The 23,916-nt window shown below is 44.4% G+C and overlaps 1 protein-coding gene across 2 annotated transcripts in view; it reads right to left on the minus strand.

The window, feature by feature from the left end:
- Positions 1–23,916, minus strand: part of LOC149438337 (aldehyde dehydrogenase family 3 member B1-like) — a 50,402-nt gene that overhangs the window by 22,448 nt on the left and 4,038 nt on the right. Inside the window, exons 1-5 of one of the 2 annotated variants that reach the window (XM_089659830.1) lie at positions 20,396–20,463; positions 16,937–17,105; positions 15,684–15,794; positions 15,463–15,583; positions 10,186–10,271 (exon numbers count right to left, since the gene is read on the minus strand). In XM_089659830.1, the coding sequence (XP_089515956.1) occupies positions 10,186–10,271; positions 15,463–15,583; positions 15,684–15,794; positions 16,937–17,098 (480 nt within the window). In that variant the 5' untranslated portion in view covers positions 17,099–17,105; positions 20,396–20,463. Of the gene's footprint in view, positions 1–10,185; positions 10,272–15,462; positions 15,584–15,683; positions 15,795–16,936; positions 17,106–20,395; positions 20,464–23,916 lie in introns of those variants that run through there. The other variant, XM_089659829.1, reaches the window with a different exon arrangement.

Below are 23,916 nucleotides of genomic sequence, written 5' to 3' on the forward strand. Positions count from 1 at the left end.
CTAGAAGTGGGTAGATCTCCGAGATCAGATGTTTCCGTGGTTCAGCCTTCGCGCATGCAGATTCAAATGGGGTAAGAGAGCGATGCCAGTTATGAGGGGGTTTATGAGAGAGCAGATAATGTCTGATCTGGAAATATACCCAGAAAGGGAATTCGCGAATACCCAGGCTTTCCTGCAGTTCACTGAGCGTTTTCACCTTGCCTTTGTGGAGAAAATGTTTCACTAAGATCTGTTTGTGCGGCCAGTGTTTCATTAAAAAATCTTTATGCATCCCAGGGGGGAAGTCAGGGTTGAGGCGTATAGGGGTCAGGGGGTTGGGTGTGTCAGAAATGGCAGCAGATCTACAAGCCGATCGGAAAATTTTTAACGTAGGTCCCACCAAGGGATGGGTGAGAAGAGCTTGTGGCGTGTGTTTCGGTGAGAGCCAAGGAATCGATGCCAGGGGGAAGGGCGAGCAAGCATTCTCTATAGATATCCAGTCTTTGGAGGCAGTATGAACGTGCCAATCAACTATCCGGGAAAGATGATAAGCCCAATAGTACCGGTAAAGATCAGGAAATCCTATGCCCCCTTTAAGTTTAGAGAGGGTTAATTGGGAGTAGGCAATACGTGGACGTTTGTGGCTCCAAAGGAACAGAGAACACAGTCTTTTGCAAGAAGCAAAGAAAGCAAGAGGTAAGTGAATTGGTAATGTTTGGAAGAGATACAGGAGACGGGGAAGTACATTCATTTTAATGATCGCTGCCCTTCCAAACCACGAGAAACAGGGACGGTGCCATTTATTGAGGTCTTCTTGCATAGAGCGAAGAGCGGTAAGATAGTTTTTCACATAAAGGTCATCAAGGTTACTGGTGAGCTGGATACCGAGATAAGTTAGGGAATCCCTTTCCCAATGAAATGGGAATTGGGCCTCACAAGCAGAGACCAGCTCAGAAGACAAAGTAATGTTAAGGGCGGCAGATTTGGAAAAATTAATTTTAAAATTCGACAAATATCTAAAAAAGGCAAAGTCTTTCAGTAGGTTCGGGAGGGTGATGTGAGGGTCCGCCAGGAACAAGAGAATATCATCCGCATAAGCTGCAAGCTTATATTCCTTGTCTGCCACCGTGATTCCTTTAACATCAGGGTTTAAACGAATTTTCCGCAACAGGGGCTCAAGGGATAGGACAAACAAAAGCGGGGAGAGGGGGCATCCCTGACGTGTACCGTTCCGTAGATGAAAGGAGTCTGACAGATGACCGTTCACCCGGACCCGGGCAGTAGGTGCAGAATAGAGGGCCATAATAAAGTTAAGCATCTTCTCACCCAGACCCAGTGCCACTAAAGATGCGTTCAGGTAATCCCAGGCAATCCTGTCAAAGGCCTTTTCTGCATCCAAGGAGAGGAAAAAAACCCGGGGTGTTAGACCTGTGAAGCCAGTGGTGGAGATTAAGGGCCTTGATAGTGTTGTCCCTCGCTTCTCTACCAGGGATAAATCCTACTTGGTCCAAATCGACCATGGAGGGAAGCAAGGGAAGAAGACGATTAGCAAGGATCTTAGCGAATAGTTTGACGTCCACGTTCAGCAAGGAAATGGGTCTATAATTGGAGACCTGGGTGGTGTCCTTCCCGTCTTTGGGGATAACTGTAATGTGAGCCTCCAACAGGTGGTTAGGCGACCCTGAAGGTTGAGCGAGAGTGTTAAAAGCAGCGAGAAATGGAATACCCAGTATATCTAAAAAAGATTTATAATAGGCTGCTGAAAAACCATCAGGGCCCGGGCTCTTCCCCGGTTTCATCTGTTTTACTGCGGATTGCAGTTCAAGGAAGGTGAGATCATTTTCCAAAGCGTGCACCAGATCCTCTGAGAGGGCAGGTGAACCGTAGAGATGGAGAAATTCAGAGATCAAGGCAGTTCTAGATCTGTCCGAATGGATAGGGGGGCGTTCCTGAGGGAGGTTGTAGAGAGATTTATAGTAGCGTTCAAAATGGGCGGCAATATCGGGGTTGGATGTAGCCTCAATGCCATCAGAGCCTCTGATTTTATGCACCGTCATACTAGCCCGTTTTTCACGAAGAGCTCTGGCTAGAAATTTCCCGCTCTTGTTTGCGAACTCGTAATACAGCTTATGTGAAAGAATGAATCTTTTTCTAACCACCTTACCCAGTTCCGTGAGAAGCTGCGTGCGTGTACTCGTGAGTTCCAAAAGAGTCGACGCAGCCAGAGTCTGTTTGTGTACTCTTTCCAAAGAGCGGATCCTATCTGAGAGGAGCTTCAGACGCTCCTGTTTGGCTTTCTTACGTCTCGTCGCAATGGCTATGAGGCTGCCCCGAATGACACACTTGTGGGCCTCCCATTGTGTGATGGGTGAGGTGTCTGACGAGCTATTCAAGGAAAAATATTCAACCATACTAGAGCGGAGCTCTTGAACAATAGCGGCATCTGCAAGAAGGGAAGCATCCAAACGCCAGTATTTGGAGCGTGGGTGCGAGATGGGGAACCGTAGCGTCATGGAGATGGGATGATGATCGGAAAGGACCATCGGTTCTATGGTAGCAGCATGGAGGAGAGGGAGATCTGGTTGCGACAAAAAAAAATAGTCTATCCTAGAATACTTATTGTGTGGTGGGGAAAAAAAAGTATAATCTTTAACAGTGGGGTAAAGTGTACACCAGGTGTCATGTAATTGTAGAAGCTGTAATTGGATATGTATTTGCCTGAGGGCCTTGTAGGGTAAAAAAGAACTACCCGAGGAGGAGTCTAGCAGAGGGCTCAAAGGGACATTCAGATCGCCTCCAAGTATCAGTAACCCTTCCTGGAAAGCGGCTAGGTCAGAGACGATTGAGCGCAGGAAGGAGACCTGTTGAACATTGGGGGCATAGACATTGGCGAATGTGATAGGTCTGTTAGCGAATAATCCCTTTATAAACAGGTATCTACCTTCAGGGTCCACCATGGAATCTGTTACATGAAGCTGAAGGTGTCTGGCAAACAGTATCGCAACCCCCTTAGACTTAGCCAGGGGGTTGGTGGCGTGGAGGACTGTGGGGAAGCAGAAATTGTAAAGCTTTGGAATGGAGTCTTGGCGAAAATGTGTTTCTTGTAAAAAGACCACATCCGCTTTCTGTTTGTGTAAGTAAGAGAGGAGCATGGAGCGCTTTTCGGGTATGTTCAGACCTTTGATATTAAGTGAAAGGAGTTTCAGAGACAATTGTGCCGGTTGTGAGGTGGAAGAAAGCATGACTGCTGGAAGGCGAAGCCTGAGTCCGAAGCTTCGGTATGCCGAGGATTCGGGGGATGGGAAAAGGAAGGGGGGAGGGAAAAAAAAAAAAAAAAAGGGGGGGTGGAGGTGGAAAAGAAGAAAATAGATAGGATACGGCTTGAGGAACAGACCCGCTGTTCCACGTGAGAGAAAGAGAAACAGGAAAAGGGGAAAAGGACGGGAAAAAGGAAGAGAAACACAAAGATAAAAGAGAAGCTCAAAAAAAAGATAAAGATAGAAGCCGAAAGAAAAGGATCAGTGGAAGCTCGCCGAGCTCACTGTGTGGGGAACGAGGTCGGCGTAAAACCAGGAAGTGCGCATCCGCCGGCCGGTAGCCCCCTATGGGAAATTATAAAAAAAATAAGGCAAGAATAAGGGGGCGGGGTTCGAGAGAGATAAGAGGTGTCAGGAGACCGCAGGGGTGGAGCACAGGGAAGGTTTGGGTACCGGTCTTCCGTGGGGGATGAAGTGTTATGTAACATGCAGAAGAAGAAGACCTGGGCAGATTTATTAGAAGTATCGCGAGTGAAATATTGCCGAGCGAGGGGTCTAGCTATACGTAGTATTAAAGAAGTGTAAAGGCACATACAGAGTGACCGCATTGGGAAGGACAGCCTAAGCCAAGGTGAGCGTAAGACAGTAAAGGGGCACCTCGCTAAACGGAGAACAGCGAAAGACCCCTGCACATATTACAGGCAAACCGCATCACAAGGCAAAAACATAACAAGTCAACATTATCAAAACATGAATGAGCATGACAATAACAGATAAAACGGCAATAAGCCCCTGTTCAGCAGTAACCAATGAAGCCCCCTAAGATCAAGGCCCGTCATCAAACCCACAAAAAAAAAAATAAGTATCAAGGGGACTAAATAAGACACAGGAAACCCCCCTCCCCCTCCCCCCACACACAATTATAGTAGCTGGCGCCCTCAGGGAAGCAAAAGGGGGAGAGCATCACCTCTCCTGGAATGGCGTAGGAGTGGGGAGGAGGAGGCGGAGGGAAGTGAGCATGGGGGTGAGCAAAGGCACACAGGCCCTCAGGTATGCCAATTCGGCCAAGTGAAAGCCGGGCTGGAGAGAATGATATGGTCCCATGTTGAAATGGCTAACCAGTAGCGGGGAGAGATGGCGCTCATCCACCCAACCAAACTCCACTGACTATACAAACAATAACACTCTCCAAAAAAAAAAAAAAAAAAAAAGCAGTTACCCGTCCCCGCCTACAATACACACCTCCCCGCAGACCACCCCCCGGCGGAATAAGAAAGACACTAACATATGCACACAGAAAATATAAAATATACGTTACAAATGGAGCAGGAATCACTTCCGAAGGAATGGGAAGGCCAGGCGTTCCAATGTCCACGGAGAGGGTGGGGGGGGTGAACAAATCATCACAGAACAGAACAGCCCCAAGCGAGCAGCAGGATGTCCGCAAAGACATGAGGGCGAAGTTCAGAGCTTGCCAGGAAGACGAGGCTGGAGGACCTTCATTGCCCAGGATGCATCCAAATGGTAATTGGAGATAGAAGGCTGGGAGACGGCACAAATCGATAGCCAACTGGAGGCGGAGGACTCGCTCTTGGAAGGCAGGAAGGAACTGTGGAGGCCCAAAATTTTTCGTACAGGATAGTGACAGAGTCCCAGGAATCGCAGGCTGTCATCTTGACGAACAAGTAGGAAAGGCAGTAAAGTAGGAGCCCGATGAGCATTGATCATAGAGCGCCAGTGCACAACTGGAACATATGGGGCGAGTGGATGAAAAAAGGTGTGCAGTCGCAGTAGAACGTAAACACTCAGCAGTGTATGCATCGAAGAAGCAGTGTTGAGGGAAGGACAGGGACCATTAGGTTTCGCGTCGTGGCCTCCTGTGCGCTGGAGAGGCCGTCGGGCTAAAGGTAGTCGTGGCGTCCCCTATGAGGGGTCTCGGAGGGGTCGATGGGGCCATCCGCCCTCTACGATAAGACTGGCCGCGCCATTCCATAGCACTATCCTCGGCCACCAAATCCTGGGATAGCGGTAGTCTCATGGAGCTGAACCAATCAGGCAGGTCAATCAGCGGGATGTCTATGGAGGCACAGAAAGAGGGCAGTTCTTCAGGGGTTCGCAGGTTGTGAGAGCGACCACCAACCTGTACAGAGAGACAGAAGGGGAACCTCCATCGGTACGGAATGCTACGCGAACGTAGCGTATCCAGAAGAGGGCGTAAAGCGCGCCGCTGGCGTAGGGTGGTGCTGGATAAGTCCTGAAAAAGTTGTATTTCTGTCCCCTCATATAAAAGGCGCCCTCTGTCTCTAGCACAGCGGAGGACATCTTCTTTGAGCGGGAAGCTGACTAGGCAGCAAACGATATCCCTGGGTGGGTCTGCGTCTCCCCTCCTGGGGCGGATCGCTCTGTGCACACGTTCGATGTCAATCGGGGTTACTGGCGGGCGACCAAGGAGGTTATTGAATATGGCCATTGCTGCTTTGGGAATATCGGCATGTTCTACTGATTCTGGGAGACCGCGGATTCTGATATTACGCCTGCGGCCACGGTTATCTAAATCCTCAATATGCCTGTGTAGTTCTCTGATAGTGGAAGCGTGCACCGATGACTGATGTTGTAAATCAATAATGGCGGATCCAGTTTGCCTGGATGCGGATTCCACGTGTTCCAATCGCGAACCCATGGCCCTTAAATCATTATGCAGCTCCCCCAATGCTGCAGTGAGTGTGGCTGTCAGGGTGGCCTTAATGTCAGCTGCCACAGCCTGAAGATCCCTTAGGGACAGAGATTGTGAGGCAGAGGGGACATCATGCTGAGGCACTGTGTCTGGGGCTGCCTGCATATCAGAGCAGGGAGGGTTAATAGTGTCAGCAGCTGTAGAGAGGGGGGGGGAGGGGGAAGCAGCAGGAGAAGGAGAAGGAGATGGCTGCGGCCCGTCCCTGTGCTGCTGGGAGCGGAAGAGCTCCTGTATGTGCCTCCCCTGCACCCCCTGGCTCCATGGGGAGCGCGATCGGGCACCGGATGAGGTCCGGTCATGCTTCCCCATATCGTGGCAGCTCTCTCACACCCCGCTCCGTAGTGCGGCGATTCAGAGAGATCCGGCCGGCGGGAGCTCCCTCACTATGCGGCCATCTTCCAGCCGCGGCAGACCACTCCCCCAGAGATTTATATATATATATATATATATATATATATATATATATATATACACACACACACACATCACCCTCAGCCAGTCCCAATGTTCACATATGGTAAGATCTGCTGGTTTCCACCAATGCATTGCTGGTGACTGATGACTATGTGAATTTTCATTCCATTATATACTGAGAAAGAATGTCCAGAGAGAAGGTGGTAGGAAAGGAGCCCAACTTCCTGCTCTCTGGAATTTTCTGACTCACTCAGCCTATAGTTACAGCTTAATGCTGTACAGGCCCACACCTGTCTATTCTGGGTCCCTGTTCTACAACCCTCAGACAGGGCTCCTGTCCTACCACCCTCACCTTGGGTCCCTGTCCTACCATCCTTACTCGGGGCTGCTGTCCTACTACCCTCACCCAGGGCTCCTGTATCTTTGACCAATTTTACCTGCTACAGCCATAACCAGAATCTGTACTTGTTCCTGACTTCAGGGTGGTCATCCTCAGGATATGTCAGGAATGGACTCAGCACTGGTGGTGGGACTCACCTGCTGTGTGGGCTGCAGTACCAGGGCTAACCAGCGGGTGCTCTCAGCAGCCAGAAGCTCACTCCTGTAGTCAGCCAACACCTGGGCTGATTGCAGGAGGTGCATTTAAGGAATGACCAGGCCTGTGATCAGGGCCTTGGCGTAATGTTTCCCATGAGCCCCTGTACCTGGTATCCTGTGTTCCTGCTTATCTGCCTAGTTGCTGACCCTGCTTTGTTCCTGACCTCTGCTGACCATCTCCTGTTGAACCCCTGGCTTGCCTGACCATCCTTCTGCCTGATCCTCTGTACCGCGCTGCCTGTGAGTTACTGAACCCGGCTTGTGACCCTGACTATTCTCTGCCTGCTCCTCCGGTACCTTGCTGCCCGCACGTTGCTGACTTGGCCTGCCTGACTACGCCTGACGCTACCCAGATGATCCATCCATCCCGCACGGATCTGTCACTGTTACCAGGTCTGCCAGCCTCTTCACGTCAGGCTTTCCCACAGTACATACCCTCGGTGGACCCCTCTACCACAGTTGGGTGCACTCAGGGGCCGCGACCTGGTCTCAGTCCTGCGCCAAGTCCATCCCCACCATCAGGGGCTCTGGTGAAAAGGCAGACTGGGGCTTAGACTCCGCTCCCTGGGGAATCCCGTTTCTGTGGGTACTAGAGATCCCGCCGGGCAGTGCCTGACAGTACCTAACGGCCTGCCTGACCATTCCAATTCTCCAGCCCTGACTACGCCTGTGTTCCTGAAGCCTGCTACTTCCCTGTGTTAGTCCACACATTTCTGGTCATACCCGGATCCCTAACAGGGTAATACCAAACTGGCAGGATCAATTTCACTTTGTTGATCTAGTTTTTTTCCTTTCTCCAAAAAAAGGACAACCATGCAAGATCCCTTTCAGGGTTTTACTCCTCTGTAGATATAAATATCACCCTCAGCCATTCCAAATGTTCATGTTTATGGTAAGATCTGTTGGCGTTCAGTGCCCCTTAGGAGTCCCTAGAGTATTGGTTTCCCCTATAGTCCTGCACAGCCAGGCAACACACATTTTCACATAGACTTGCATCCAGAGTCAGAGATCAGTACTTCCTGGAACTATTTACACGCCTTCACTGCAACACAGTCTTTATTGAAGAGCTAGTCAGCATCTCCCAGAACTGAACAACTGCACTGTCATTCGGCTATAGAACAGTTGTAAAGTGGTTAAAAATCAAGATATTAAAAAAAAAGTGGTATTGAATAATCCAGATTGTTTGATGCCCGGGTTTGCCTAGAGAGACCTCTCTGCCTTGATGTAGAGGGAGTGGACACCAGTGTGTAATGACATTAAGACATGTCCCCTTGTTGGTTAGGTGCAGCATGGTGCAGCGGCAGAAAGTCCCAGTTTGCCAACAACAATGTATTGTAGAACTTTCCAAACAGTTCAAACAAGCCGGCAGGAAAGCACACCCAACTGGAGACTTACAACAGTTCAGAGCAGAGTTAGCGGTGTGTGGGTTAGAACTGCAGAGCACGTTTGTCACGAAGAGTGGAGTGCGGCCTGGCCAGTCCAACCCAAAGGAGAGTTTCCTGAAGAAGTAGACATAGGCCCTACTCCACCTGAACCTTTCCCTACTGCTAGTGCTGTCCCTGATAGAGGGGTATCATATCCCTACACTATCTACTTCCATGAAAAAGAGCTAATACCTGAGGTTAGGGACCTAAAAATAAGATATAATAAAAAGATTTTTTAGTGAGTGCTACCATAAAATGAAAAGAAAGTATATATATATATATATATATATATATATATATATATATATATACACAACAAATTATGTTAATAAGCAGCTGATACACCGAAAGGCAACCAAGAAAAAACCTCCAATAGTACATATATATTCAAGTAAGTTGGTGGAGCGCTAAATGGTAATACACTTTAATATACACAATATCATGCCATTTCAAACATATGTGGATACGTGGTATCACCTTAAGGTGATTATTAGTGATATAATTAGTTCAATATGATTGTGTGGATCATGAAGAGATCACAATTCCAAGTGTGTGGACGTCCTGATCCGGGAGTGACAACAGGTACAAGCCAAACAAATGGATAAAAAAACGCACTCACCAGATGTGCGTTTAAAATGCACAATAATTAATCCTGCGTCACCAGGCTATAGATAGGTCATCAGGTCTCAGGTCAGGATACCATACGAATCCCCATCCAAGCTCCACAGAAAAGGTCACCAGAATCCGCTACCAGGTATCACCATCAGGGTCATCTTTTCTCCAGATGGGCACTGTGAATGATGACACTCACACAGAGTGCCCAATAAGAGACCACATAGTGTGATATTGCTTAAGGTACCTTTTATTCAAGGATAATGGGTGCAATGATAAATTTCAAAATCTCAAAAAAGTTCCAAAAAGTTACTGACCATATATTCAGGATGGCTGTGGTTAGATGTCCAGTTGCTGCAGCCCCCCTGGACATCTAACCACAGCCATCCTGAATATATGGTCAGTAACTTTTTGGAACTTTTTTGAGATTTTGAAATTTATCATTACACCCATTATCCTTGAACAAGCACAATATCACACTATGTGGTCTCTTATTGGGCACTCTGTGTGAGTGTCATCATTCACAGTGCCCATCTGGAGAAAAGATGACCCTGATGGTGATACCTGGTAGCGGATTCTGGTGACCTTTTCTGTGGAGCTTGGATGGGGATTCGTATGGTATCCTGACCCGAGACCTGATGACCTATCTATAGCCTGGTGACGCAGGATTAATTATTGTGAATTTTAAACGCATATCTGGTGAGTGCGTTTTTTTATCCATTCCTTTGGCTTGTACCTGTTGTCACTCCCGGATCAGGACGTGCACACACTTGGAATTGTGATCTCTTCATGATCCACACAATCATATTGAACTAATTATATCACTAATAATCACCTTAAGGTGATACCACGTATCCACATATGTTTGAAATGGCATGATATTGTGTATATTAAAGTGTATTACCATTTAGCGCTCCACCAACTTACTTGAATATATAGGGACCTAAAATAACTCTGTGTGACCCAAGATTGCTACCAGCATCACCTGAATCCAGTGCATCTAACTGGAAACTGGATCACTACTCCAGTTGAAAAAAACATTTTCTCCCGACTTTCTCCCCCAGCTGCATTGCTGCTACGCTCGAGTGCCACTTGCACTGGATAATGTAGTCTGCACCTGCCTCTCACCATTGCTCTCATCTCCTGGTGTATGTTTTCTAATAATTACCTGATCAAGGTATCGGGCAAGACCTTCAGACAGGACTTTCTCTGTGTTTTGGCTGATTTCGGATGGCTTCATGATGACACAGTTGCCTGCAAAGACACAAAAAGCTCAGTTTATCAAGCCAGCAGAAAAGCCTGTCCCCTACAAGAAAGCTGCCGAAAAAGACCCTTACTCTCTGTGTGGAAGCAGTGGTCTCTCTGTGGATATCTGACACACCCCCTGCTGAGTGGGAGCTAGAGCTTGAGATTTGCATATGGCAGAACTATAGGTCAAGGTGTGCATCGGACCTCTACAGAGACACCACTGCATATCCACAGAGAGTAAGGGTCCTTCTCTGCAGGTTGTGGCTACTTTCTAAAGAAAGCAAATTGTAAGACTTTACACACATTTTATTTGAATGCACCTGGAATGTATTTCATGTACTGTCATTAGTTATATGAATTAGGAAATGTCATAATATTCCAGTGCAAACAAAGTTTTTAAAAAGGCTTTAAGAAGAATTGGGTTAACAGTAAAATATCAATAAAATCATATACAGTAGCTTTGTGCTATAGTGCTACATGTACATCTCTCTCCATATTTTTGGAAACCCCACAAGCGCAACTCCATGTATGTATATAGTTTTAAAAAAAGAAAAAGTAAGAGGTTCTGGAATTTCAGCCCCTATTCATGTAAGGCAGTATAAAAGAGAATAATTATTCAAAGAGCAAACTGGCGCTGGTTAGGCGTGTTGGCAGGTGCAGTTAGCTTGTCTTCCACTAGATGGCTCTGTTCCCATTGTGGTATTGTAAGGGGAAAGTTGAAATTAAAGCAGACTCCACCCAAAAAGGGAAGTTCCGCTTTAATGATTGGTCCCCTTCTCCCCAATAAGGATTGGCACCTAGGCGATCGGAAGCGGAAGTTGTCCTCCTACCCTCCCTCCCCGTAGTCTTATGGGACACGTGACAGGTCCCAGAAGACGATGGAGCCACTCAGGAACCGCAGAGCTACTAGCGCATGTGCAGTGGGCACCCGGCTTTGAACCCGCAAGCTGGCACAGCAGGTGCCCACACTGAAGATGCCAGCACCTGGAATACAGGATGGCTGGTGAAACGGGCTGCGGTGGGGGCACCGTGGGTACGTGGGACAGGTAAGTGGCTGTTTTTTAAAAGTCAGCAGCTACAATTTGTGTAGCTGCTGACTTTTATTTTTTTACAGAGTGAGTGGAACTCCGCTTTAAGGGTTAGCTCACAATGCATCATGTGTCCTTTATTCTCAAACATGAAGACTTCAGGCTGGGGATGTCTTGAGCAGGTTTCAGGAATATGACACAATATGGCGGAGGGTTACTCAACAACATGTGGGTCCGAGAAGAAGCAGTGTGGGGACTTTGGCACAGTTTGGCACCAACACCTTCCCAATTGTAGTCCCCTTAATAGGCAGCTCACAACACAGTAAGCTACCATTTAGCCAAAGCAAAAATTAAACAGAATGAGTGCCAGAGCAATTGATCAAGTGAATCCAAAATGGTTCAAAAAATAAAATACCAATGTGTTTTGGGGCCAAAAAACCCTCCCTCTTCATCAGGGCTTCAAATATTATTAAGAACTTGAATGGATGCAAAAGGCTTTTTTAAGAGTGGTTTTAAAACTGAAGGTGATATAGCGCCTTCTTGTGTGCAGAGTTTGTGAATGTAGTTAGAGGCTTGTTAGAAGCCTGGATATGAGTCAGAGGGTTTATTTCAGGTCAGGCTGGAGGGCTATACAAGTCAGTCCTCTGGTACCTCCCCCCGGGTCTAGATGCTTGGAGAAGTTTCTAAAAGCCAGTGGTGGATGCCAGATGGAGCTGATCTGCATATTCATTGAAGTCTGACCAATTCCATGCAGGTAGGCCTGGCAATGTGGTAGACTGGCCCATAAATATGAGAGACCATGGCCAGCCAGGAAAATGGAGTACTGAGGTGTGCTGCTGTGTAGCCTGGGAAGGGACCCCGGAGAAGGGGGGGTTCTGCCTCCAGGATGGAGGTCGGAAGGAGAGGAGAAGGAAGTTGAATGAGGGAGTTCCACTGCCCTACAGTCCACTAGGGAAGGACAGTCTGCAAGCTTGGAAAGAAACCAGCCCCGCAGAGAGCCTGAAAGCAGTTTATCTAAAGCTACAGGACACAAGGACAATGTGAGTACCTCTACACCCCCAAGGCCTACAAGAGAGAGGGCTGTTAGGTGCTATACCCAATCAGTTCTCCCTGGGACAAGGTTTTAAATCTGTTCTAGCATCTCTTGCTCCGGGATACTCTTGAAAGACAGCCAGGTGAATGGGCAGTTTCTATCTGGGGTCTGAAGAGGTCCACTTAGAGGGGACCTAGAGCTCCTCACAGAGACTTTGTTACTGGTGCGTGAATAGACTGTTGCTACTCTTGAGGGGGTAGAAAGTCTAGGATCCTACATTTTGTAAAGTTTGTCCTCAGATTTATTAGTTTCAAGTCAAATTGGCCATCCCATATACCCCTATATCCTATCCAAGTTGTTTATCCCCAAATAAAACAACAAAAACATTTGGAGATAATGCACCACTTCACCCAGAAACAAAAAGCCACATCTGACTCAATCCTCCCAAAAATTAAATGGACAACATTATTGGCACCTTAAGAAATAATTGCATTCCAAGTTTGTGATGCTCATGTAATTTGTAGTTAAACTCACCTGTATCAATTAACAGGTGCTGAAAATACAGAAATCACACCTGCAACCAGTTTAAATGATGAAAAATTGACAACCTTTCTGTTGTGTGCCACATGGAGCATGGGGAAGAGAAATAACAGCAAAGAATTGTCTGAGGATTTGAGAACAAAAACAGTGGAAAAGCATGGACAATCTCAAGATTACAAGTCCATCTCCATAGATCTTAATGTTTCTGTGTCCACTGCACACAACATTGTCAAGAAGTTTACAGCCCATGGCACTGTAGCTAACCTCCATGGACATGAACAAAAGAGAAAAATTGATCAAAGATTGCAGTTATAAATTGTTTGAATGGTGGCTAAAGAACCTCAGTCAATTTCCAGACAAATTCAAGCTGATCTTCAGGGTACAACTGTGTTGGCTCGCACTATACATCACCATCTGAATGAAAAGGGATGCTATGGGAGGAGACCCAGGAGGACCCCACTGCTGGCACAGAGTCATAAAAAAGCCAGATTGGAGTTTTCCAAAACTTACCCGAGGAAGCTAAAATCTTTTTGGGAGAATGTACTGTGGACAGACTAAACAAACTTAGAGCTTTTTGGTAAAGTCCATCATTCTACTAGAAAAAGCAATGATGCCTTTAAAAAAAAGAATACAGCCCCCTGCAGTCACACATGGTGGGGGGATCACTGATGTTTTGGTGTTGCTTTGCTGCTTCTGTCACTGGATGTTTTGACCGTATGCATGGCATTCTCATTATGAAAACTGAAGACTACCAAAGACTTCTGGGGTGCAATGTAGGGCCCAGTGTCACAAAGGACAATAACCCAAAGCACACATCAAAAGCACCCAGAAATGGTTTCAGACAAAGCGCTGGAGAGGACTGAACTGGCCAGCAATGAGTCCAGATCTCAATCCCATAGAGCTCCTGTGGAGAGATCTCAAAACAGCACTTTGGAAATGGAACCTTTCCAATCTGAGACCTGGAGCAATTGGGGAATGAAGAGTGGTCCAAAATTCCAGTAGAGAGGTGGAAAAAACTGATTGATGGTTACAGGAAGCGACGGATTTCAGACATTTTTTAACAAAGGGTGTGCTACCAAAACACAGGTTGCAAATTTTTCTAAACAAAGATCCAGATTATGGTTCTTCAATCTTTGGAGGGCCGAATTGTAGTCAGTCAGAGTAGAAAATGCCCTGGCATAAGTGGGAATAAATATTTACTCAGCTTGGTTGTCTATGGGAGTAAGAAATGTATTGTATGTACTCTCCAGCGCCTCAGAATATGCACAGCCAAAAGGGAAGCCAAGGGAACCAGGACAGCGACAACCAAAGGAAATGCTTCATGGGTGCAGCCCTCCTCAGATGGGGAAATCAGCCACTGGATAGAGAGAAAACAGGTGGCGCACACACCTAGTGCATTATCCAAGATTTATTGTAGGAGTGAAAGAATAATAAAAACATACTCACAGACGAAGCATGTATCTAAAAAGCATAGAAAAATGACAATGGCCACAACGGCATGCAAGGTGTTCTCACTGTCAGTGCGGTCAAATGGCTGCCTGAGGCATCAACAGCAAGGCTCTTACTTTCCATTCATCATATATCAGCATCAGAGGTTGGTCATCAGCTCTGAGGAAAGGGATTTGTCCCTGAAACGCATCAGCCATTTGACCGCACTGACAGTGAGAACACCTTGCCTGCCGTTGTGGCCATCGTCATTTTTCTATGCTTTTTAGATACATGCTTCGTCTGTGAGTATGTTTTTATTATTCTTTCATTCCTACAATAAATCTTGGATAATGCACTAGGTGTGTGCGCCACCTGTTTTCTCTCTATCTAGTAAGAAATGTATGCCTGTATTCAGTAGAAGGAGGGATAGTGCCCAATTAGTATCAATGAAAAGTGTATTGCCATTTATTGGTGTCAGTGGAAGGATTAGTGTCCCATAATTTATGTCTTTGAGAGTAATAGTGTCCCATCAATGATGTCAGTGGGATGGATAGTGCCCAATTGTTGGTGTAAGTGGCAGGGATAGTGCCCCATTGTTGGTGTCAGTGGTAGGAATAGGGGTGTCATTGGTGTTTGTAAGAGAAATAGTGCTCCATCAATGGTATCAGTGGCAGGAATAGTTTGTGACGGTGGTAGAAATGATACCCCATCAATGGTGTCAGTGGGAAGAATAGTGCCCTATAATTTGTGTTATTGAAAGGAATAGCACCCCATTGTTGCTGTCAGTTGTTGGAACAGTGCCCTAATGTTGGTGTCAGTGGCAGGAATAGTGCCCCATTTTCGGTGTTGGTGGTAGGAATAATGTCCCATCGTTGATGTCAGTGGGAGAAATAGTGCCCCATCAGTGGTGTCAGTGGAAGGAACAGTGCCACTTATTGATATCAGTATCGAAATTGGAGGATTTAATGTCACCATGTTGTTAAAGACTTTTATTATGGTCCATGCCAGAGATTAAAATTGCAGGTTGTTTAGGTTTGCACTAACCTTACACTGACTGCTACATGAACTGGTGCTGTCTTTGCCACCATTCTCAAACAAGACAGTATAGTGTCACCTGCAGACATCTGACCAGCAGGGGTTATGGGCATCTATCACTGACAAAACTTACCAGCAGCTATGGCTCCAACCAGGGGGATGAGAGTCAGCTGGACAGGGTAATTCCAGGGGGAGATAATAAGCACCACTCCAAATGGCTCCTTTCGAATAAATGCTGTATCTAAATACATGGCCTGTAGGGAAAGAAAGAGCAATCAGCCTTCATCAACAGACAGTATGATACCATTGAGCAGATATCGGAGGTACATCATAAAAAAATTGTCAAGGCCTCACCATATTTGTGGAGACAGGTTCATCTTTCATCCAAGAGCTCAGACTATTGATTGCCAGATTAATCTCACTCTTCACCATGCTCAGTTCCGTGATCTCCCCTTCAAATGGTGACTAGAAAAATGAGAGAAGACCCTTGGGATTACCAGTTTAAAACAGTCCAATAATAGGGCCTGTGTCAACACTTCTGAGATCATCCAGAATTCCTTGATAGGTGTATTTGACCTGCAGTTGTCCTCCTTCTGACCTGCATTTGATCTGCTTCCAGTGTGTTTTGCATTCCCATAGACCTGTATGGGAATGCAAAAGCATCTTGAAACAAATGAAAGTCGGTTGATACAGGCTCTTAAACAGAAAAGCTGCCATACAGCATGACAATCAGGTGACAACTAGAGAAATGCTCATACCCAGGAGGCAATAATGAGCTATTCATTAAAGGATGGTGTTCACCACAATCAAACAGGTCCATTCACCCATTACATTTTCTACCAGGTGAGCCATTGATAAGAAACAAGGGTCATCCTGCATACTTGAGCCAGATAGCTGACTCACTAGTTAGTGAATATAGAATTACAATGAAAGCTCTAAAGAAATGGCAACACAGTTATTTTGGCAATGACAGGTACATTTTAACATTGAGCTGGTTCCAAACAGGTCAATATGGGTGTTCACCATTTATCAATAGGTGTCCACAACCATCATTCATTCTTCATTCCTACAGACATATTTGAGGAGTGTTTGACCAACAGTGATGGGCCAAACACCTCTGTGTTTGGTTTGCGGTCAAACATTCTAAACTAATGAACGTTTCACAGTGAACTTCTAACTCAATGCAAGTCTACAAGACTCGAAAATTAAAAAAAAAAAAAAAGCACTTGCCAACTCATCCCCACCAGCCGAGCACTTGCCACAATCTGACATTTGCTGGACACAGAATGACAGTTGCCTGATTTGGCAGGATTGGACAGTTATCTCATGTCTGTAGTAGGCCCTATCACATCTTCCATTGTTTGAGGGAACACGTAGTTGAACAGGTTAGAGGACAAATCCTAATCACTGTTGCTCCTACTGAGAAAATTGGTGCCTGCAATATCTGCCTGCACTATACTTCCACTCCCTACCTTTAGAGCAACAAACTCTGCCAAAAACTTGTACTGGGACAACAGGCCCACTTTGAGGGTGGACTTGCGGAAAGACTTATCAGTGAATTTGAAAATTGCCCCTACCAGTTATCATTATAGACCCCGTTATCTCACCTTATTCAGATCTTTCTTCAGACATTGGACTAGTTCTGTCTTGTTCTCATCCAAGAATCGACCAAGAGCCTCTAGCTGTGCCACCCTGTACTGTGCAGGTCGGGTTTTTCCTTCACTGAAGCTGCGCCTGAGACGATCCAAAATGTCACTGTAGGATGCCATGTTGCTTCTGGAATACACCCAAGATTATCTGATGTAAAATATTTTATCAGTGGTAGGAAGACAGCCCAAACCCCAGCATGGATGAAGACAGTTTCATAGTAGAAGATCAAGGCAGCTTGGACATGGATTTTGAGTCAACAAAATGGAGCATGAACTGTAGGAGATGAATTGCAAGACATGGCTGGTGGAACATAGATGGTGGATGGTCATGAACAATGGTATGTACAGGGTCAAGGAAAGTTGTGGGACATGGAAAGAAGAATATGGATAGTTGGATATGGACAGTTGACCAAAGATGGTGAGCTATAGATGAGAGCAAGCGGATGGAGGTACATAAAGCATGGAAATGGAGGCTAAGACATATAATGTGGGACATTAATGAAGAGGAAAAAGACAAAAAAGATCAGTACATAAGATAGAGAACTGTTCTGGAAAATGTGAGAATGTTGTTGCTAGGCATAGCAGAGCAGTGCAGTATGAGAGAAGAGGTGAGTGCAGGAGACGGAGAAATTCAGTGGCAGAATTTGACAGATCAGTGTGGGAGCTGGACAGAGGAGACAAGTGCAGGAAGCTGAAAGAGGAGATCAGTGCAGCAGTATGGTAGAGATCATTGCAGGCAAGAAATTAGCAGAGAAGACCAAAGCAGGACATCAGTCTCACAGAGAACATCAGCGCAGAAAAAAAAAAAAAACACAGTGGAGATCAGTGCAGGACATCAGTGCTTTGATCAGGCCCAGAATAAAAATATGGGACATCAATATAAGTAATCTGCCAATGTTGTGGGACAGTAGTGATTAGGAATAGATGGGGTTGTTATTGGACATGGAGGCCAGTATCCTCTACAACATTGAATCAGTTTCCAGAGACCTCAGATAACACCCAGTCTATGATTGGAGCCTTGCCTTGGTTTATCAGAGCTGTTTTTTTTTTCCCTGGATGACTGCCAGTAATGGTTTTCTGGCCTGGCAGTGTGTGCAGAATATGATGGAAACCTGCAAGCTCCACCCTGGAGTGTTACCAGCTGGCACATTGATCTCCCTGAAGCCAATGGTGTTATTTTCTCTAGTTACATAACACATGACTGCGTGTATATTGTATTAACATTGTATGATTGGCGTCACACTATTTTGGTATATTTTTGTATAGTAAAAGAAACCTTGACAACATTACTACAATATAAATACAGTCATAATGAGCAGGGCCCTTGACCCCTCGTGTATTGTATTGTTACTGTATTGTCTCATGTACTGTCCCCCACTATAATGTACAGCGCTGAGCAAACCTTTTAGACCTATATAAATACTGTATAATAATAATAATATGAATCTGAACAGAATTAACTGAACACTGACACATACTGAAGTGAAGAGTGTAACCCCAGCACAGTACACACTGAAAAAAAGAAAATACTGCATACAGCGTGTGGCTCAGTGTGTACAGCATACAAAATATGGCTCAGTACAAACAACATACAGTGTGTGGCTCAGTGTGTACAGCATACAACATATGGCTCAGTACAAACAACATACAGTGTGTGGCTCAGTGTGTACAGCATACAAGACATGGCTCAGTACAAACAACATACAGTGTGTGGCTCAGTGTGTACAGCATACAAGATATGGCTCAGTGCAAACAACATACAGTGTGTGGCTCAGTGTGTACAGCATACAATATATGGCTCAGTGCAAACAACATACAGTGTGTGGCTCAGTGTGTACAGCATACAAGATATGGCTCAGTATAATCAGCATGCAGTGTGTGGCTCAGTGTATACAGTGTGTGGCTCATCATATACAGCATGCGGCTTAGTGTGTACAACATTTGACTCACTGTGTAAAGCACATGGTTCAGTGTATACAGCATGCAGTGTGTGGTTTGGTGTGTACAGCATTCAATATATGGCTCAGTATAAACAGCATACAGAGTGTAGTTCATCATATAAAGCATGCAGCATGTGGCTTAGTGTGTACAGCATACAAGATATGGCTCAGTATAAACAGCATGCAGTGTGTGGCTCATCATATAGAGCATGTGGCTTAGTGTGTACAGCATTTAACTCACTGTGTACAGCACATGGCTCAGTGTAAACAGCATACAGCGTGTGGCTCAGTGTGTACAGCATACAGAGTGTATCTCATCATATAAAGAATACAGCATATGGCTCAGTGTGTATAGCATACATGATATGGCTCAGTATAAACAGCATGCAGTGTGTGTTTCATCATATACAGCATGTGGCTTAGTGTGCACAGTATACAGCATGTGGATCAATGTGTACAGCATTTGACTCACTGTCTACAGCATACCGCACATGGCTCAGCGTATACAGTATGCAGTGTATGGTTTAGTATGTATAGCATACATTGCTATACATACTATATATGCTATACAGCATGTGTCTTAGTGTGTATAGCATTGGACTCACTGTGTACAGCATACAGCACATGGCTCAGTGTATACAGCATTCAGTGTGTGGCTTAGTATGTATAGCATACAGTGTGTGACTCAGTGTGTACAGCATACAAGATTATTATTATTATTATACAGGATTTATATATTATTATTATACAGGATTTATATATTATTATTATTATTATTATTATTATTATTATTATTATTATTATTATTATTATTATTATACAGGATTTATATATTATTATTATAATACAGGATTTATATATTATTATTATTATTATTATTATTATTATTATTATTATACAGGATTTATATATTATTATTATTATTATTATTATTATTATTATACAGGATTTATATATTATTATTATTATTATTATTATTATTATTATTATACAGGATTTATATATTATTATTATAATACAGGATTTATATATTATTATTATTATTATTATACAGGATTTATATTATTATTATTATTATTATTATAATACAGGATTTATATAGCACCAACAGTTTGCTCAGAACTTTACAATATAACGGCAGACAATACAGCAACAATACAGTTCAATACAAGAGGGATAGGAGGGCCCTGATCCTGGGAGCTTACAATCTAAGATATGGCTCAGTATAAACAGCATACAGTGTGTAGCTCAGTATATACTGTATAGCATAGAGTGTGGCTCATCTTATAAAACATGTAGCATGTGGCTCAGTGTGTACAGCATACAGTGTGTATAGCATATTGTGTGGCTCAGTACATACAGCATATGGCTCAGAATGTACACCCTACAGTGTGTGGCTCAGTGTATACAGTGTGTGGCTCAGTGTATACAGTGCACGGCTCAGTATGTACAGATTGCAGGCAGCAGCTTGTATTACCTGTGTTCTTGCTCTCTCCCCAGACAGCTGACACTGAGAGGAAGGAGGGCGATGAGGAGGAAGTAGGGAGGAAGAGGAGGAACAGGAACACAGTTCTTGAGTCATGAATTCCTCATCGGTCACACTGTTTATTGTGCAGTATAATGAAGCTTTGAACATGGATACAATTGTGTTGTGTATTCTCTGAGTTCACCAGTGTCTGGGGAGAATGCACACATTTCTATTGTCAATACGGATCACATCGGAGGGATCTCTCATTGTAACCACAAGATTCCAGACCGTTACATTACCCAGTGTGCAGTGCTGACTGTCAAGGCTGCATTTACACAACCTATTGAAATACTCCCATGTACGCTGCGCAATACAGAGCCAAAACACTTTGTGTGTCATTACTATTCATGTGCATTTAGTCAAATACGGCATTCAGAGGCGTGTGTGTAAAATCATTCTATTGGTTAGAATATATTAAAAATGATTATTATTATTATTATTACATCTCGTTTATATAGCGCCAAAGGGTTTGCTCAGCGCTGTTAAATAGAGGGGGGGACAATACATGAAACATTACAGCACCTACAAGCAGCACACGAGGGGTTATAGGGCCCTACTCTTTCGAGCTTACAATCTATAAGGGAGGGGGTAGTGGTACAGGAGGAAGTGGCTGTGGGGGATGGAGTGGTAGGAGGAATGAAGGAGAGCAGCAGTTAGGTGAGGGTGGGGTAGGCTTCCCTGAAGAGGTGGGTTTTCAGGGAGCGCCTGAAGGTGAGGAGGGAAGGTGACAGTCTGATGGATTGGGGTAGTGAGTTCCAGAGGATGGGGGAGGACCTGGAGAAGTCTTGCAGACGTGCTTGTGAGGAGGAGACCAGGGAGGAGACCAGGGATTATAAAACTTTAATAAAAATTAGTTTAATTTTATGAATTGCTTACAGGAATTTGCATGTAAACGATGCCAATAGGATCCTCTCCAAATACAGGTTTGGGGCATTTTTGTTCTTTCATGCCCCTGAACGCTCATCTAAAATACAGATGCAAACGACACAATGGGCATGGACATGGTGGCTGAAATCAGGCCGTGTTCAGGAGCATTAAATTAAAAAAAGAAAAATGTCTCAGAGGACTCTTGCACATAGGAGGCTGAGCCAGTGCAATGTCATCTATAGACATTTACATGCCGGAAATGTTCATTTTGGATGCATCTGTTTATTGAAGAATTTTGTTTTGCCATAACCGTTATGTTGACCCGATTTGTTTTATTAGAATTCATATATTTGATTAAAAAGTTGATTGGAGAGGGGAAAACATATAAAGAAGTGCAGAAAATGATAGGCTGCTCAGCTAAAATGATCGCAAATGCTTTAAAACGGCAACCGAAACCTGAAAGACGTGGAAGAAAGCGAAAAACTACCATTCGAATGGATAGAAGAATAGCCAAAATGGCGCGGACTCAGCCAACAATCAGCTCCAGGAAGATGAAAGAAGGTGTAAAGTTCCCTGTGAGGACTGTTACAATTAGAAGACGCCTATGTGAAGCCAAGCTATCTGCAAGAAGCCCCCGCAAAGTCCCACTGTTGGAAAAAAAGACGTGCTGAAAAGGTTACAATTTGCCAAAGAGCACATTGACTGGCCTAAAGAGAAATGGCGCAACATTTTGTGGACTGATGAAAGTAAGATTGTTCTTTTTGGGTCTAGTGGCCGGAGACAGTTTGTCAGACGACCCCCAAACACTGAATTCAAGCCACAGTACACTGTGAAGACAGTGAAGCATGGTGGTGCAAGCATCATGATATGGGGATGTTTCTCATACTATGGTGTTGGGCCTATTTATCGCATACCAGGGATCATGGATCAGTTTGAATACATCAGAATACTTGAAGAGGTCATGCTGCCTTATGCTGAAGAGGAAATGCCCTTGAAATGGGTGTTCCAACAAGACAACGACCCCAAACACACCAGTAAACGTGCAACATCTTGGTTCCAGACCATCAAGATTGACGTTATGGAGTAGCCAGCCCAATCCCCGGATCTTAATCCAATAGAAAACTTGTGGGGTGACATCAAAAATGCCGTTTCTGAGGCAAAACCAAGAAATAGAGAAGAACTGTGGAATGTAGTCCAATCATCCTGGGCTGGAATATCTGATCACAGGGGCCAGAAGTTGGGTGACTCCATGCAACACAGATGTACAGCAGTTCTCAGAAACAGTGCGACTACAACCAAATATTCATTAAGTCATTCAAAGGAAAGCAAAATCTTCAAACATTTTTCAGTTTATATAGTGAATGTTTGAGTTTGTAAAGAAGAATACAAACACTGCGATTTTTTTGAACCGTCTAATATTCACTTTTCTTCAATTTTTTTAGAGGAACAACACAAATTTGAGATATTTTTCTTCATGTTTTGATTTGGAATAGAATGTGTCGTGTTCCCAATGCATTTGTGTGTATGGAAATAAACGCTATTAGAAGGATTTTCAGCTTCATTCACTTTTTTTCAATACACTGCTATTATTTTGAACACAACTGTGTGTATATATATATATATATATATGTATATTAGCAGAGGCCCTAGAGAATAAAATAGTGGTTATTACCATTTTTATGTCACACAGTATTTGCAAAGCGGTTTTTCAAACACATTTTAAAAAAATATACACTTCAATAAATTTGAATGCAAAAAAACACAATACATAATGTTACTGTTAACATGAGCATAGCATACAGGTGGATGAAAAAAATAGATTGGGAATATGCTGGCATTGTCATAAACACAAGCATAGTGTGCAGTCATTTGCAATAAATAGGCCCATATGCTATTCTTTCATTTACGATAGCAGTGTACCCAAGTACAGCTGTGCACAGCCATTCATGTCTATTGGAGGTTGTATGCTGGACTTGGTCTTCCCAGGCAGGGGAAGGACACCAGAACGGTGCACATGCTCCACTGCTCATGCACAAGATCTCTAAATGTGACATTTTTTAGGTATGAATCCAAAGATGCTGTTAGCGCTTGTTTACACTTGCTTCAAAATATGGCATTGGACACACTATTTTAAAGCATTCTGAATGCCAATCAAAGCCCCGTCATTAAATAAAATTACCTTACAGAACTGTTTACAGGTTTTGTAAGGGAAAAATAAAAACACAATAGAATAATAAAAAAATTGCAAAAAACAGCCTGGCCACCTGAGCTTAAAAGTGGAGCGCAGGGCCTGGCAGGGAAAGGCTTAATACGGGTTGAAGTCAAAGCAAGTGTAAATGAGCCCTTAAATTTGATGTACAGGTGAAGTGTGGCCACCACGTGGAGAAGCCACGGGCCAACTGGAATGTTAGTTAGTCAGAAACTGCAGATGTGGTACAGGCGATGCATAAAGCAACATTTAAAACAGAACAGGCTATAGAATAAGTGCCACAGGACTGACGGTTGGGCAGCGGGGCTTTAAATACATTGTGTGACCTCAGATTATTGTGCTGAGTAACAGAGAATATCATCCCTCAGTGATCTGATCCTGTCAGAAATGGACT

Source organism: Staurois parvus, unplaced genomic scaffold (genome assembly GCF_062004578.1).
Source record: "Staurois parvus isolate SC_StPar_1 unplaced genomic scaffold, SC_StPar_1.0 ptg001192l, whole genome shotgun sequence".
NCBI lineage: Eukaryota > Metazoa > Chordata > Amphibia > Anura > Ranidae > Staurois > Staurois parvus.